The sequence below is a fragment of the Drosophila guanche genome, unplaced genomic scaffold (genome assembly GCF_900245975.1).
Source record: "Drosophila guanche unplaced genomic scaffold, DGUA_6, whole genome shotgun sequence".
Taxonomy (NCBI): domain Eukaryota; kingdom Metazoa; phylum Arthropoda; class Insecta; order Diptera; family Drosophilidae; genus Drosophila; species Drosophila guanche.
This window is the reverse complement of record NW_022995761.1, coordinates 315,271-332,052: the sequence shown is the minus strand read 5'-3', so window position 1 is coordinate 332,052 and position 16,782 is coordinate 315,271. Positions and strand designations below refer to the sequence as shown.

General features: G+C 42.6%; 2 protein-coding genes across 2 annotated transcripts; one reads left to right on the top strand and one right to left on the bottom strand.

Moving 5' to 3' along the window:
• Window positions 1–11,067: 11,067 nt before the first annotated feature.
• LOC117590871 (odorant receptor 9a) lies at window positions 11,068–12,369 on the bottom strand. Its single transcript, XM_034283894.1, has 3 exons — window positions 12,055–12,369; window positions 11,193–12,001; window positions 11,068–11,136 (listed from the first exon to the last, which is right to left on the bottom strand). Exons 1-3 carry the CDS (start codon window positions 12,359–12,361, stop codon window positions 11,083–11,085), a joined length of 1,170 nt encoding a protein of 389 aa, XP_034139785.1. The 5' UTR covers window positions 12,362–12,369; the 3' UTR covers window positions 11,068–11,082.
• Window positions 12,370–14,943: 2,574 nt separating this feature from the next.
• LOC117590875 (ATP synthase membrane subunit DAPIT, mitochondrial) lies at window positions 14,944–15,543 on the top strand. Its single transcript, XM_034283897.1, has 3 exons — window positions 14,944–15,036; window positions 15,112–15,188; window positions 15,275–15,543. The coding sequence occupies exons 2-3, from the start codon at window positions 15,114–15,116 to the stop codon at window positions 15,344–15,346; spliced, it is 147 nt and encodes a 48-aa protein (XP_034139788.1). The 5' UTR covers window positions 14,944–15,036; window positions 15,112–15,113; the 3' UTR covers window positions 15,347–15,543.
• The last annotated feature ends 1,239 nt before the right edge of the window (window positions 15,544–16,782 follow it).

Genomic DNA, 16,782 nt, shown 5'->3' with positions numbered 1-16,782 from the left:
GGGGGAATGTGATGTGCACCTAATCCCGAAATCTCACAACATTCCTTTTGTGTGCGCTGTTCTCGAACACAATGTTATTGCAAATAAAAATGGAAAATAATTACTAAAAAGAACAACATTTAATACGTATACTTAATCATATTACAACAATATTACCTGTCAACATATTATAATTTTGTGTTTATTCGATCATATTTGGTTCATGGTTTTATTTGAAAAATAAAACATTTCGTAGGCAAGTATAAGTATTTTGTATTTATTCGTACAATTGGGACCAACATTTATTCACCCAGAAATAATTATATTTCCTTGGAATAAAACTACCTTTCAAGGCGTATACAGATACGTAGAAACAGTGAAATCTCTCAACGAGATCCCAGCATAAAGATTGTTCACCCATCGCAATTACAATAAGTAAGTATATTTTCTGGCATAGTCCTATGGCTTCTACTCAAAAATGAACCTTAATAATGTTCTTTCCCATTGCCCTTGACGTACATATTTACGTAATGTGAAAAATTCCAAGAAAATCAGTTTTGCACGTTTTGCAGTTTTCGTCACAAGACCAACAAGTGGAGCATCAAGGACCCACAAAAACGCCACAAAAAAACATAAAAACAAAAAGGACAATGAAGGGCAAACAGTTGCATGCCAGACGGGGAAAGTAATTACGGAGTCCACGGGCCACGGTCCTCAGTGCTCTCCTTTCAGCTCCTTTTCGGGGGACACCACCCTGACGCTAAACCACCTGTGCTCGGGCCACGACTTTAAATGGAAAGCCTTTGAGAATCTGTCAAAGCGAAGGTTTTAAAGTGGCGCCCGAGGCCACTATGTGGAATCACCTGAAATACGCAGCAGAAACCAGAATGAGGTGCATGCAGCCTGGGGGGTTCACAAACAAACGGGATTTGCATGCCCTGGCCGTTGCCAAGGAAGCCATTTCAATCCGATCTGCCCTGGGAGTGCTAGTTCTAACCAAGTGCAACACAAAAGAAGCACAAAAGGAGCAGCAGTTGCGCTAGGGGGGAGGCAGCGACAGCCAAGCATTTGAGTGCAGCTGGAAATTGCTCGTTGGTTGTGGCTCTCGCTTTGGTCATGGCTCTGGCTCTATGGCTCCCTGGCACTATCTTGGCCCGGGATCTGGCTGTCATGGTGACCAGCGCTGCGTATGCTTGATAATTCCACCTTTCGAGCATCCGAGCTGTAGTACCATAAATATTTTGGCTGACAATAAATCATCAACATTGACAACGAACCGCTGCTACGGCGGCTACGCCTTCTGTTCCGTCTACTCCCTCGTCCTCCTTATTCTTCTCTAACTTCTTCTGGAGCTCCGGCCAAGCGGCGTTAAAGGTGAAAACACATAAACTTTGATGCCTTCCATTATTCTTGCCCGTTTTATACTCTCACAAAAGGTACTTCAAGTTTGACCAGACGTCTGCATCTCCGCAAGGAAAGAGCCTTTTCTTTTTTCCTGTCTAAATTTGATATTTTCAATTGATAATGCAGCGATTGATAAACGCTAATTGATGGATCTGCAAGTGTATGGAAAGCCGCGCACCCTGAAGCTAATCCTATTTTTCTCTCTAACGCTCAACGCGCTGTACCTACCTAAAATGGAACCACCTACCGTGTCCGTGTCAGGCACTTGAACATCTCTGCTTCTCCTTCTACTGCTGCTACTCCTGCTCCTTGTGCTTCTCCTCCTGCTGCTGCTGCTACGGGTTATGGTCGCAGTCGTTAAGCTCGTACGTTACTTTGTTTCCTTTCTTTGTCACGAGTTTATGTAGTTCCTGTTCCTTCTAACACTCTTTCCTACACTCTTTCCCACACTAATGCGAACCCATCTCAAGCCAGTACCTATTCCTGGGAGTGTCCATGCATTTGTGGACTTCTCTCTCGTGCCTCTAAGTGTTTAAGGGACTGGAGTCTAGGACTGGTATAAGGACCGTCATAATAGCACATCGCAACAAAGTAGGGATCTCTGCGCTCAGCTTGTAAGACGGAATTTGTATACCCGGTACTCGAAGAGTAAATAGGTATATAGTATTTGTGGGGAATAACGGTTGTATGTAACGCACAGAAGGAAACGTTTCCGACCCCATAAAGTATATATATTCTTGATCACCATCAATAGCCAAGTCGATTGAGCCATGTCTTTCTGTCCGTCTGTCCGTCCGTCCGTCTGTCCGTCTTGTTTGTCGGCTAGTTCTCAGAGACTATAAGAGCTAGATCCACCAAATGTTGGCTCTAGACTGCTGTATGCTCACACTGAAACCAGGGTATTTCAAAAATGAGCCCCGCCCCCTTCCGCCCCCGCAAAAGGGCGAAAACCTCCCAAATCTCCCAACGCCATTTCGTAGGGAATGCCCATATCTATCAGATCACCAAATTGGGGTCCGATTGGATCATTATTATGGCCACAATGAAGAAATTAATTTGCAGTGGCTAAACCCATTACGTCCCGAAGCTTATATTTGTGTTTTGCACATTCTCTCATTCACACTCTGCTTCGCGCAGTGGGCGGCCTCTGCCTCCGCCTCTGCCGCGTCTATGCCTCTGCCCTGACTCTGCAGTGTGTGGCTCTAGGGGAGGGTGGCGAGCTAAAGGAGCGTGTTGGCGTGAGTAATGTTGTTGATGTAGATGACAGATGAAGAAAAAATGTAAAATTTGTCAAATAACCGCTAAGGTGCAGATGTAGTACTGAGTGCCGGGTATAAAAGTTGTGACGAGTAAGAAGCGTCTCACACGTCCCTTCTCGTTTTCTTTCAATACCCAAAAATAATTAGTAGCATGTGTGTAATGATAAAGTGTCAATACACTACAGTGCACTGCACAGCAAAAACATCACATTGGTGAACATTTTTTATTCGAATTCTGATAGAAGCTGTGTAATTGTTGATGGAGTGCCATGGAGTTGCCTTTGTTTTTGGAATCATGCCATATCCTGAGTTTTTGCCCTCTCGGGTTCTCTTTTTGTTGTTAAAGCACTAGGGCAACGATTTGATGTCCAGTGTTTGCTATAACTACCATTAATCTAAGCAATAGCCAATGCATGGCGGCGCATCAAATTTGTGTATTTTCCTGCCTCTATCGTACATTATTTCTAATTACAGCTCTCTTCATGGCAAACACGTGACAAGCACTGGGACATACCATTGCCACTGAACTCTTCTTGGCACAGTTTGCTCTATTAGCAAATGCTCTCAAGGGAATTTTTTTGGCTTACCTTTGAGACCAGCCTAGTGCTGATCTAGATCAGATCTCATTTGCCATGCTTTTGCCATCGCCCGTGCTCCTGCGTAAGCACACCAACGCACACCCAGAACCACCCACGTTGCGATGGTAAAACGCCCACACACCTTGTTTGTCTGTTTTCCAAGAAATATTTTTCTGTCATGCCTCCAGTGTCCTAGCAGGCCAGGGACACGAGTGGACATAATTAGGGCTACTGATGGCTACCTTGCTTTTCCCAATGCCGATCTATTAATCTTTTGGCAGGTTTTGGAAATTAAACTGACATTATACGAAGTATTAGTTTTGGAAGGACAAATTATTTTCTCTATTTAATTAGCAATTGAACGCAAGTTCATTTTGATATTCATTCTACTTAATCACTGGATAAATGGCTCCGACAACTGAGCACTAACTGAGGGACCACTGTAGTTTGTCTGCAGAGCAACAGAGGATCCTGAAATCGATTGGAATTGGATGCTGATGCGCTGAGGTGGCATTGCCGTAAATATTTTGTATACCCGGAACTCGAAGAGTAAATATTGTATTTTTGCACGAAGTGAATGTACGTAACACACAGAAGAAACGTTTCCGACCACATAAAGTATATATATTCTTGATCAGCATCAATAGCCGAGTCGATTGAGCCATGTCTAGACCAGTCCTGTTCAGACTTCTGTATGCTCACACTGTTACAAGTGTATTTGAAAACTGAGCCACGGCCCTTTCCGCCCCCGCAAAAGGGCGAAAACCTCCCAAATCTACAATTTTGAAGATAAAAGAAAACTAAAAACGCCATTCTGTGGGGAATGACCATATCTATCAGATCACCAAATTGGGATCCGATTGGTATTATAGCCACAATGAAGAAATTAATTTGCAGTGGCTAAACCCACCCTGTCCCACAGCTTTTGTTGTTCTTTTCACATTCTCGTGTTCACACTCTGCTTCTGCTTCACTTGGCCCCTGCCTCTGCCCTCCCTCTGCCATGCCTCTACCGACTTTTAACCGACCCCGTCCCACAGCTTATATTTGTTTTTTTTTTTTGTGTACGGGCGCTGCCTCTGCCTCTGCCGCGAGTCTGCAGTGTGTGTGTTTAGGGAAGGGCGGCGAGCTAAAGGAGCGTGTTGGTGTGAGAAGTGTAGTAGATGTAGATGACAGATGAAGAAAATATGTAAAATATATGTAAAAAATATGTAAAAAAATGTAAAAAAAAACCGCTAAGGGGCAGATGTAGTACTGAGTGCCGGGTATAAAAGTTGTGACGCGTAAGAAGCGTCTCACACGTCCCTTCTCGTTTTTTTTTATGCGTCGGTGGAAATCGCGGAATGTAACAACAGCGAGAGAGAGAGTGTCCGAGTGGGAGAGTGTGGGAGTGAAAAAGCGTGGGAGTGTGAAGGAAGCGTGAGAGAGCGTGGGAGAGCCAGAACAAGAGTCTTTTAGGCCTTGATGTAAAAGCATCTCCATCTTCCATCATCGGAAACTGCCCCTATCCCCTGCTCAGTTCGTGCACTTGAACGTGATGGCTGTGCCCTTTCAATTTGTCGCTGCTGTTGTTTTACTCTTGGACTCTCTCTCTGTCCTCTCTCTTTGGTGATTTACAGTTCTATTCAATACCAGCAGCAGGAGCAGTAGCAGCATTGGCATAAATACAGCTGTTGCCGTCTGCATTATGGAATAACAACGAAGAGGAACGTGAGACGAGCTGAAACGCGTCACAAGTTTTTTTTTTTAATTTAATCGCTACAACGAAATTGGTTGGTCGCAGACGATGAGTCCGCATTGACCAGGTACAAACGTTACTAAAAATGTTGAGTTGTTTGCCGAACGAACTTTTTTTACAAAGTTTTATACCATGTACTTAATCAATAAATGTATATGTATGTATGAAGGCACAATGTATTATGTATGTTAACATCCGATTTTTAAAATTGTACATCTTTTCTACATCTCTCATCTACATTACCCTTTTAGCAGGCATCCCTCCACCAGAGCCGCACACTGAATGAGGCAGAGTGTTCGAGCATGTAAGAATGTCAACAATATGTTATCCAAAAGTTGGACGGAGTCGGGGTAGTCACTGCGAATGAATTTCTTCATTCTGGCTACAATAATGATTTGAGCCAATCTTAATTCTGATAGATTAGGATTTATTAGATATCCCCATCCACTTTCGAGCACAAGTTCAATATACCCTATTTACTCTTCGAGTACCGGGTATAAAAAAGAGTGGGGCGGTGGAGTGGAGTGGCCATTGAATTGCCAGCGTGTGGGATGGTGGTGCGTCAATCCATTCCTTGTCATGTCTTGTGGAGAGAGGCTGCTGATGGTCATCCATCGAGGTAGTTATTTATAGATCTTTAATTGAGTCAATGACAGTTGTAAAGTGTTTGCCACCATGCCTCCCTGCCTGCCGCTGCACGCTCTTCCGTTGCAATGTGTTTTTTTTTTTGTGCATGACTACTGCATAGGTCCAAAGTGCCCGTGAACTGTTTGTAGGACGTAGGACGTAGCCCTCCTATTAAGCTGGAAAACAGTGGAGAGCTTTTGCATCTAAAATTCAGCTCAATCCCAATCATTATACAATCGGAATTATTCCAGTCGCTTAAATATTTCCACTCAAATTGGGCAAACGAAATATGGACAGCAGGAAAGAATTGTGCATAATTATTGAAAACTGGTAAAATGAGTAAATTTACATATGTTTGTGTGTATCTATCTAAAATGTACATACATATGTATATACGTAGTGCACCAAAGAATAGAATATCCCCAAATGCTTCTTGGTTCCATAATCTCTCTCACATTTCTTGCAATTGACGCTTAAAATTGGGCATTTATTTTGCTCTTTAAATTTAGCGATTCAAATGTTAAGTCATTTGAATCTCATTCTCCGTATAGCCTTCTATTTTGCTTGTTTTGTTTTTTCCAACTGTTGCTCTTGTTTATGCAGGAGTACACTTTATTTATGCCAAATCCCAGGGAGAATGTGTGGCATAAATCACTGGAGAGATATATAAGTATGTACATATGTACATACATCTGTCAACTAATAATTTATATTTTTTGTTGTCTGAATGTGATTGTGGAGCGAGTGGAGTGGCAAGTGTTAAGAGTTCACAGTTTCTCGCTTTGATTCTCTGCAATAAATCATGACCAGAACCAGGACCAGAACCAGCATCAAAACTAGGATTAAAACCAGCAGCAGAGGACATTTCAACCTCGTTTATTTCACTGTGCTTCCCAGCGCCTTCTTCGCTTCTCGATGCCTGCTGCATCGTACATGTACATGTGTACTTGTATGGGTATGAATGAATGATTAAGAGACATGTAAAGTGAGATAGGGAAAAATGAATTCAATTTGGGCAATATAGAACAATTCGTCTTCGTCTGGAGGTAAACTAAGAGTCGAAAATCAAGCTCAAAATACCATACAAATAAAGCTAAAACACAACTCAAATGTGTTGATCGAAACAGTAGTCCACTTTTTGTTATATTTTTACAGGGTTAAACGACAGACATAGAGTGTGGATGATATGGCAGTAAGATATTTACTCAAACTACTCTCAATATTGCAGCAGCCGAGTAGATTGAGCCATGTCTATATGTCCGTCTGTCCGTCTGTCCGTCTCGTTTGTCGGCTAGTTCTCAGAGACCATAAGAGCTAGAGCCACCAAATGTTGGCTCCGGACTGCTGTATGCTCACACTGAAACCAGTGTATTTCAAAAATGAGCCTCGCCCCCTTCCGCCCCCGCAAAAGGGCGAAAACCTCCCAAATCTCCCAACGCCATTTCGTAGGGAATGCCCATATCTATCAGATCACCAAATTGGGGTGCGATTGGATCATTATTATGGCCACAATGAAGAAATTAATTTGCAGTGGCTAAACCCATTACGTCCCGAAGCTTATATTTGTGTTTTGCACATTCTCTCATTCACACTCTGCTTCGCGCAGTGGGCGGCCTCTGCCTCGGCCTCTGCTGCGTCTATGCCTCTGCCCTGACTCTGCAGTGTGTGGCTCTAGGGGAGGGTGGCGAGTTAAAGGAACGTGTTGGCGTGAGTACTGTTGTTGATTAGATGACAGATGAAGAATAAATTAAAAATTTGACAAAAAAACCGCTAAGGTGCAGATGTAGGACTGAGTGCCGGATATAAAAGTTGTGACGCGTAAGAAGCGTCTCACACATCCCTTCTCGTTTTAGGTCCGGATGTGCTTCTCCCTACTAATTAAATAAACTAGACAAATTGCATTTGAAATTTTAGGTAAAAATAGTTCAGGAAGTCACATATATATATTTTACCCATACCTTCAAAAGATGTGTCGACTTTATGCCTTCTGCCTACAGTGCAATGGAATATTCATTGGCTTTAAAGGCCGGAGCCATGCCCGAATGCAGGAAAGAGATAAATAGTAGGCGGACGGTGTATTTCAAGTAGTTTTTCAGAGAGAGATGCACATATTGCATTTCATTGTAGTTTTGTAGTAAGAATGCTATATACTGGCCACCCAATCAGAGACAGGCGAGACGTATGGCGCAACAAGCTGACTTAATTCCAGGCTCCACACTCCCCATTAACGTGGACACAACACAACAAAACACAAGGAGAAGTGACCGGAGAAGTAATTTGTACCCAAAACACGAGTATACGTCAAGGTAAATGCATTTGTCTGTGCATCCTTGATGAGAGTATTTTCATATTTTCGATGCCTTCGTTTAGAGTTGCCAGCGATGAAGGCTGGACAGAGATAAATAGTGGTCGTTGACTGAAATTGGCAGGAAATCGGAGCGTTAGATCGAGATGCATGAAGGTATCGCTATCAGCATCGCCTGCTGCGAGTGCCGTCCAATCACGGAATCGATTGGCATATGACACAAACTGATCAGATTGCTCTTGGCATTCATTTTCATTTACTTCGGACTGTTCATGCTCGAATGTTTTTGCACTTTTAATGTCAAAAATGAAAGCACGAAAGAGATGAATACAAAGTATTTCGTGGCATTCTTTTCGAATATAAAAATTTCCTATATTTGGTTATCCATATTCCTGCCGTGGTTGCCTGACGTTAGATGTCTTTTATGTTTTGCCATGGCCAATCGGAGCTGTTGTGTCTGCCAGCTCCGATGGGCCATGGCCAGTCCCACGCTCAACAGTCGCCCAGCTACAAGTTATTTGACTTAACAGTGCACTATGGGACATTTGACCACTTTTCCTGGCCGAAACTCATTTGTCAAAAGTAAAACGAGAAGGGACGTGTGAGACGCTTTTTACGCGTCACAACTTTTATACCCGGCACTCAGGACTACATCTAGATGTAGAAGACATCGCCAACCACTAGATATCGTTCACATTACAGAACACGTAGTCAAAAGCCTACTAAATAAAATACATCAAACAAATTGGATCAGTTAATATTTTCCAATTTATGAGATATTTAAAACAGCAATAAAATTGGTACATTCTTGGACCGATAGGTTTCATAGCAAATTTTTCGAAAGTGGCGCCATCTATGAAAATTTCTTGTCCGCAACTTTGATGGTCCAATGGTCTGCACATTCTGTGCAATAATGACCGATAGGTTTCACAGCAAATTTTTCGAAAGTGGCGCCATCTAGCGTTGAAAACCGAGTCGGTTAAAAGTCGGAAGAGTCAACGCCAGGGGGAGGGCAGAGGCAGGGGCCGAGTGAAGCAGAAGCAGAGTGTGAATGAGAGAATATAAGAAGAGCAACAAAAGCTGCGGGACAGGATGGGTTTAGCCACTGGAAATTAATTTCTCCATTGTGGCTATAATAATGATCCGATCGGATCCCAATAGTGATCTGATAGATATGGCCATTTCCTACGGAATGGCGTTTTTAGTTTTCTTGTATCTTCAAAACTGTAGATTTGGGTGATTTTCGTCCTTTTGCGGGGGCGGAAGGGGGCGTGGCTCATTTTTGAAATACACTGGTTTCAGTGTGAGCATACAGCAGTCCGGAGCCAACATTTGGTGGCTCTAGCTCTTATGGTCTCTGAGAACTAGCCGACAAACGAGACGGACAGACGGACAGACAGACATGGCTCTATCGACTCGGCTATTTATGCTGATCAAGAATATATATACCTTATGGGGTCGGAATCGTTTCCTTCTGTGTGTTAAATACTTTGTGCACAAATACAATATACCCTATTTACTCTTTGAGTACCGGGTATAAAAAGTAATATTTTTTATCAGATGTACATAGGAATAACATCAGTTCGTAATGTAACGTACCCAAAAAATTAACTGTTAAGATAACAGCCGTTAAAGTCAGCTGTTTGCTACGACCAATAGAGAGTTATCGGAAAAATGATTTTTTTCATGAAGTTTAAAGTGCAAATATTGCTAAATTTAAAAAATGAAGTGAATTTTTTAGAGTATTCTCGAAGAAGCTGCTTGCAGTATACAAGGAAGTCAATGTAAAAACCCGATTATCTTCTAACTTTTTTAAGGATAATATGGCATTGCTTTACACAGTTTCTTTTCAAGAAACCTTCCTTTCACTATTATAACCACATATCAAAAAACGAAATCAAAAAATATTGATTCGTTTGGAAGTTATTAATTAATACCACAAAAAGTGGTCAAATGCCCCATAGTGCAGTGGACTGTAAATGTTAATGTTAATGTAAATATTTTGGTAAACGTAAATGAGTTGCCTAATGAGCATACATATGTATGTACATATGTAGGTATGTGGACACTCGTGAGGGGATCATGGACTACAATCGAAAATGCTAAAACAACTAGTAATTATCTACTGTGCAGCAAGCATAATGCTTTGGTGGCAAGCACAGCTCTGAGTGATGCTGTTGTGCTGGGTTGCAGCTTTGGGCTGACTGGTTATATTCTTGATAGAGTGCCCAAGATTGTGGAAGGGGGAGGGGTCAGCCACTTACATATGTATGTACACACATTTGTATGTACGAAACTATGCAGCGATATAGCTTGCTGCAATTCTTTTCGCTCTGCTGCTTTGCACACAGCATTCCCCATGGCAAACCAAAAAGAAAAGATTGAAAAATTCCACAATGTGGAGAATCCAGCATGTAGGTGTGCTGTGTGTGTGCTGCTTCCCCGTACCTTCCATCTTTATTTTGTTATTAATTACTTAGCTGAGTTTCGAAAGCCTGAACGCAGGGCTCTGCGGGAATATTCCGATCAGAATATTCCGATCCGAACTCCAACGAAAAATGTTCGACAGAGTCCGAAACTTATCCTTCTCCGTGTTGCACACAGAGAAATGTATAACAAATTGATACAGCAAATGCAACACGACAGTCGAGATTCGAGTGTAGGGAGTGGGAAGTGGGGCTGTGGAATGAGTGGACCAGCGAGACCATTTGGGGGGTGGCCTTTGGCCTTCGGCTTGATTAGGAAAGGGCTCTGAGCGGGTGGCAGCTAAGTGGAAGTTTTTGGACAGGTTAACGGAAAGTTAGCCGAAAGTTTTTTGGCGAAACTAGGGCCAAGGCTGGTGTAAGCTCGAAACTATAGGAGGTGGTTTTTGTGGAGGATGTTAAGGATGCTGTACGATGGTGGCTGCTGGTTTCTGGTTGCCGGCTCTGACTGACCGAAACGAAAGTGAATTAGGCTGATGGCGTGCCTGAGACTGAAAGTCTTGGATTCAACTTCAACGAAAACTCGCAAATTTTCCAGTTGAAGTGCAGAAAAGTGCTGGAAAAACTATATGAGTTGGAGCGAGTGTTAGAGTTGCCACCTCAAGAATTAAAGAGGCGGAATGTGAGGACTTTTATCTTTAAGTTTAATTTTGTCTAAATGTTACATCATTTTAGTTTGATTCGACTCCTCCTGCTCCTGCTCCTGCAATTTATACGTTGAATGATCGCAACATCATGATGTACGACATGGCAGAGCGGACAATCTAAAAGGAAATTGTGTTATAAAAAGGATACCATCGATAGATGTTTAGCTACCCACCGCTGAGAAGGTGGCCATGCTGGCCTCAAAGAAGTATCCCTTCATCTGGCATGGACGCTGGGCACGCATGCCCGCAATGAGCAGGACCCGCTTGGTGGGGGGCGCAAAGTCTGTCCAGTTACTCTCGTAGATGCCGTCGCCAAAATCCAGGCTGGCCTTCTTGATGTTCTCGCCGCAGTGCGAATAGATGAACAGGGCGATGAGCAGGGAGCCAACGAAAGCGATAAAGTAGAGACTTTGCGGCTTGGGGAACAGATCGGCCACCTGGAAGCCGATGAAGCAGATCTGCAGCGCCGACAGGAAGAACTGCAGAAAGATCAACGGCCGGTAATGATCCTCAATGAAATCCGCTATCAGCAGGCCCTTCTGGTGCAGCAGAAGCACCTGAACCAACCCCTCAAGCTCCGCCCGTGGATCCGACTCACCCATGGCCGGCAGATGGACCAACCGGTGCCTGGCTATCTTGAAGATGGCGCACACATTGTACGTGAAAAAACAGAGCAATGTGTCCACGCAGAGAGCCATGGTCACGGCACTGTAGCTGGCCATCACGTTCCACAGGTAGGTAGGCACGAAGAGCCACATCACCTGGTAGTCGTACGGATAGACACCCATGTGGGGCAGCTCCAGGTGGAGCTTGCTGCCATCGCCCCCGTCCCGCAGCAGGGCCAAGGACATGGTAACGAATGGCTTAATAGCCGCAAAAATGCCCGCCATGACGAAGCAGCGGGTGTAGGTGAGGCTCAGCATTTGATCGCTTTGATTCTCTGCGTCAACAATCTCCCTGGCCTTCAGCAACCCGTTGATCTCTAACGAACAAGAGGTCTGATCTCTATAATTGTGTGATTTCTGTAAGACTCACCTTTGTCCAGGATTCCCCTGATGCGATAGATCATGCCCACAAACTCCTTGCGGTGGTAGACGAATAGCATATACTTGACCAGGGTCAGCATGCTGGCAAAGGTGGAGCCGAGCGTGTCGGAGAGCAGACTCACCTCTGTAATGTTCTCCCTGGCGGACAGGTACATGGGCAGCATGAAGGCGAACAATGGACCCATAGTCAAAAATGTCACTAGGTGACGATCGTTGGCCGACGTTGGGCTCCACAGATCGATGCCCACCAGGCGATATACGAGTATCTGCACGCGCAGCGAGTTGCTCTTCTCCATTTTGGCTTCCATCTGCTTAGACAGGCAGACGACTGGCACTCATACGGCTTATATACCACACAAGTGAGAGCTCAACCTAAAGCTAACCCTAAAGCCTACTACCGCCCAGGGCCCCAAAGCCATGGCAATGGGCGTGCCCTTTGCTGCTGGCATGTCAGGGCGGAATCTGTAATTTTGCTCGTGTAAATGTCCTTTCCTCATTTTTTTGTGCTCTTGCCTTTGTTCTGGATGACAGCTGCGTGGGTGAGGGATTTGCGGGTGCTTCTATTTAATATGCATCTTTGAAATGTATTTGTGTGTGGGGTTGTGTTTCCATGTGGTCGGGCAGGGAGGAGGGAAGATATATGTGTGCAGTCACAGACGCCCAAATGCCATTCATGGCTCTAATTACACATTTATTTTTTATTGTTCTGCCTCATTTCAATAATATTTTAAAAGTAGGTTAACACGATTCCGAAAGACGTGTGCGATTCTGCAAAATTATTTATTCTTCATTTGATTGAATGTTTCTATATTTCTGCATGGTACAACTAAACCAACCTCCTCACACTTAAAGTAATACGAAATATCATAATTATGAAAGGGTATTCAGCACTCGATTTGACTATACTTTTCTGTTTTGCACTTACCACTCTCTTTTATTATAATAAATGCATTCTTTTTCCTTTGGTTGCCTTATTTTTGTTGTTGTTGACAATTTGGAATGCCAGATTTCGGTTCTCAGGCGAGTGCATTCTAATTTTAATGAGTTTTCATTTCAGATTCCAAGCACCCAGCCGAATACAGTTGATAGACAGTGTGAGCTGCACCACGCCTAGTAATTAGATGCGATTTTTCCAGGCTGCCGTTGACATTTGTTGTCTCCCCTCTTATTTGCAAGCAGCTATGACAGAGGTGAAAGGTTTTTAATATGAATTGCACTCTCAAAGCCTCTCCTTTTCAACGCTGGCGAATGGTCCAGACGGTTGTCATAGAGGTAAATTATCAAAAACATTAAAGATTTGTTAGACTGTTTTTGATATTTTTAGTTGCCGGGTAATCATATCACCAGCATAATTCGCAGATCTTAGGACTATTACGTGTCACTTTGAGATTTAAACTTCGCGCCACTTTGCACTTCCACGCGTATTTTACAGCACTGCACGAGCTTTAAAGGCAAGGAAGGACCAGATAGGCATCGGGCGCGTTCAATAAGCCAACCGTCACCGATCCATGATCCATGACCCATGGAATCTATCGGCTTTCGAGTCCTTGTGATCGCGTCCGATCCACACCATACTAACGCGACGTCGTAAATACAATCGGCTCACGAACTATCGATATTGTCACAAGCAGCTGTTCGTCTGGTTTTTTCTTAAATATTTTTTTTTTCATGGTGAACGCACTATTGATATACCTACTTAATAAAAATTACGAACATGTTAGGACTTCAGTGATATAATTCACTCTCTGCGATTGTTCCTTAATTACTCAAACATTTTTCTCATTTAAATTTGAATTTTGCGCGCACTTCTGGACTGTTCACACAACTGTGTCACTAACCAAATAGTATATTATATATTAGTTATTATATAATAATATATATATATTAGTTAGTTAATTATAAATTATATTTTATATTTATATTATATATTATATTAATTATATTATACTATTTGGTTAGTGACTGTGTACATGTAAATTGACCTCAGCAAAATTTGGTTAAATAAAGGGAATTTGCTTGGCCAGAAGTTATCATCTTAAAACGAGTTGACACGATTTTTTCTCAAAAGAACTAACCAACTCATTCCGAAAGACATAGGGCTAAGAAATACTCAGATCGAAAAGAACGCTTGCTGGCACAATGTGCAATATATTTTGCTGCCATCAGAGTGTGACCAGAGGTGAAACCCGCATTCCGTACGGTTACACTTCTCAGACAGCTGTGTTGTCTTGTTTACCTTTTTGAAAATGTGTGCAAATTGAATATAAGGTTCATAAAACAATGGATGCAAAATCGATCCATGCAGGAGATTGCTTTTAGTGGGATTGGCGGCTCTTCCGTGACCGGAGGAGGACAATCAACGAAATAAGCGACGAACACTTTGATTAAACCCATATCTGCAGGAAAGAAACCAGGACGGTCGCTGTCTATACATTTGAGTATTATAAATCATATAAATATGTGTTCATTTGTGGAAACCCGTTGCCCGTTGCAAAGTTGTAAAACGGCGCCATCGAACCTTGGCACGACCCTGTGGAGTAGTACTAATCTATATTTATCGAGCTGCTAGCAACACACTAACGAATATCACACAAATACTATCAATACCACACAAATACTATCAAAGCCACAAAATACTATCGGCTGACTTTTTAGATTTAATCGGCCTGCTTTTTTGTCCATCTGAGTACTGCCTGGCGTACAGCCGCAAGAATTTAAATTGTGCGCTCAACATTTCTAATCGGTTCCATACGAATATCATCCCTGATTTTTTTTGGGGCCCCTTTTTTTCGATCTGAGTACTAGGCTTAAACTAATCAATGAGCCGATACATCTACACACCATTTACAGCTCTGTTTCACATTTGGCAGGTCTGTATTTCGATATATCAATGCAACCCTACACAGTTGTATAACCTCAGTAGCAAATTTTTTTATTGGCCAATTGCAGACCCGTGAAAAATAACCTGAAAGTGAGTGGACGATCCCAAAACATTGGGAAATATAGTCAGATAACCCAATTACTATTATTATTTGTACACCCGCAGAAATGGCTGGTGAAGGCGAAAAACTGACCGGCATGTCGAAAATATTCAATGGCTCTACCATGAGCGGACGCGCCAATGTGAGTACTTTTCCGCATGCAAATGTTTAGATCTATGCCGTTCCTTCCAAGTGTTATGACACCCTCTTGATCTATGGTTCTTGCAGGTGGCCAAGGCTACATATGCTGTGATGGGACTGATTATTGCCTACCAGGTGCTGAAGCCCAAGAAGAAGTAGAGGGCTGCCGGTTTTGTTGCCGTCTTTCTTTTCTTCTCGTACTAAGTACTTCTGCAGCCCCAGTAGGACCGGACCCATGGACCGAATGCTGTGATCCGAACACCACAGAACGGGAGACGCAGGATCGAGGCCATGTAAATTTATGTGTAGTGCAAGACCTTGAAGGAATAAATAAGTTGAAAATTTAACACAATGAACCAAACGGCTTATGTAATGTGCTCTCGCGCCAGGAGGGAAGTCAGTTGGTCAGAGAACAATTATCAGTGTGAGTGCATTATGAAAGTGCTCCCCAATAAAGATTTATGTGAGTCTTTGGTGCACTTCTCGTCCATCTACAAGGAAATTCTCTTCCAACTGCTCACTGTTACACACATATAACTTCATCTCGCTCTGATTCAGGTCATCCCAGAGTATTTCGAACCAGACATGCAAATCTACGCAACAGAATCGAAAGCGTACGCTTTTCCTCCTTTACCTACCTTCGGAAAGCCAACCTATCGTTAAGGGGTTGAGCAATACTTTTTCGGCTGTAGAAAATCAATTTAATGTTTATTTATGAAGAAGTTTCTTCTGCATGCTCCGACAACTGCTATTGTGATCGGCCCATAATTTGGATAAACCTATTTACCAATAATATTCCTTCTTTTGGGCCTAAATTATAATTCTGCTAGACATTCGCCACATCGATGAGTTTTCTATAATAATATAATAAACTCACCCCGTCCCGCAGATTATATTTGTTTTTGCACATTCTCTCATTCACACTCTGCTTCTGCAGTGTGCGGCCTCTGCCTCTGCCGGGACTCTGCATTGTGTGGCTCTTGGAAAGGGGGGCGAGCTAAAGGAGCGTGTTGGCGTGAAAATTGTTGTAGATGACAGATGTGCTTAAGTGCTTAAGTGCTTAACCGTAGGTTAAAAACTTCTTGTTAAATAAATTTTGTTCGTTGTTTGTTTTGTTTTTAAATATTTTATTTAAAGTTTTATTTCATTTCAAACTTGCTTTAAATTTCCCTCATTCATCGGTTGAGGCTAGTGGTTAAGGGGGCAAGGGAGGAACTGGAGCAGGACCCAGATTTGAATCGAAATTTAAAGATCCCTCTCATTCAATTGATTTGAGCGGGACTCAGAGGGTATTGGAGGAGGATCTTGGGCGAGCCCCAGGTTACTTTTGTTTTTTGTTTATCGAAATTTCAGTATTGATAAAAATTAATTTGAATGAATTGAATGTAAAAATGGTTTACATATATTTCGTATAAATATTTCATGTACTGTACTCTTCTTTTCTCTCCTATACGCCTGGCCGCCCTGGCCTGCGACCCGCGACCGTTTAGCTTTTTGTTAATCAGCCCTAACTGGTTTCGTGTGGCATTTAAAATATATGTTGTAGGTATAAATTAGTGTTTATATCATTTATCAATTGTATGTATATGCTATGT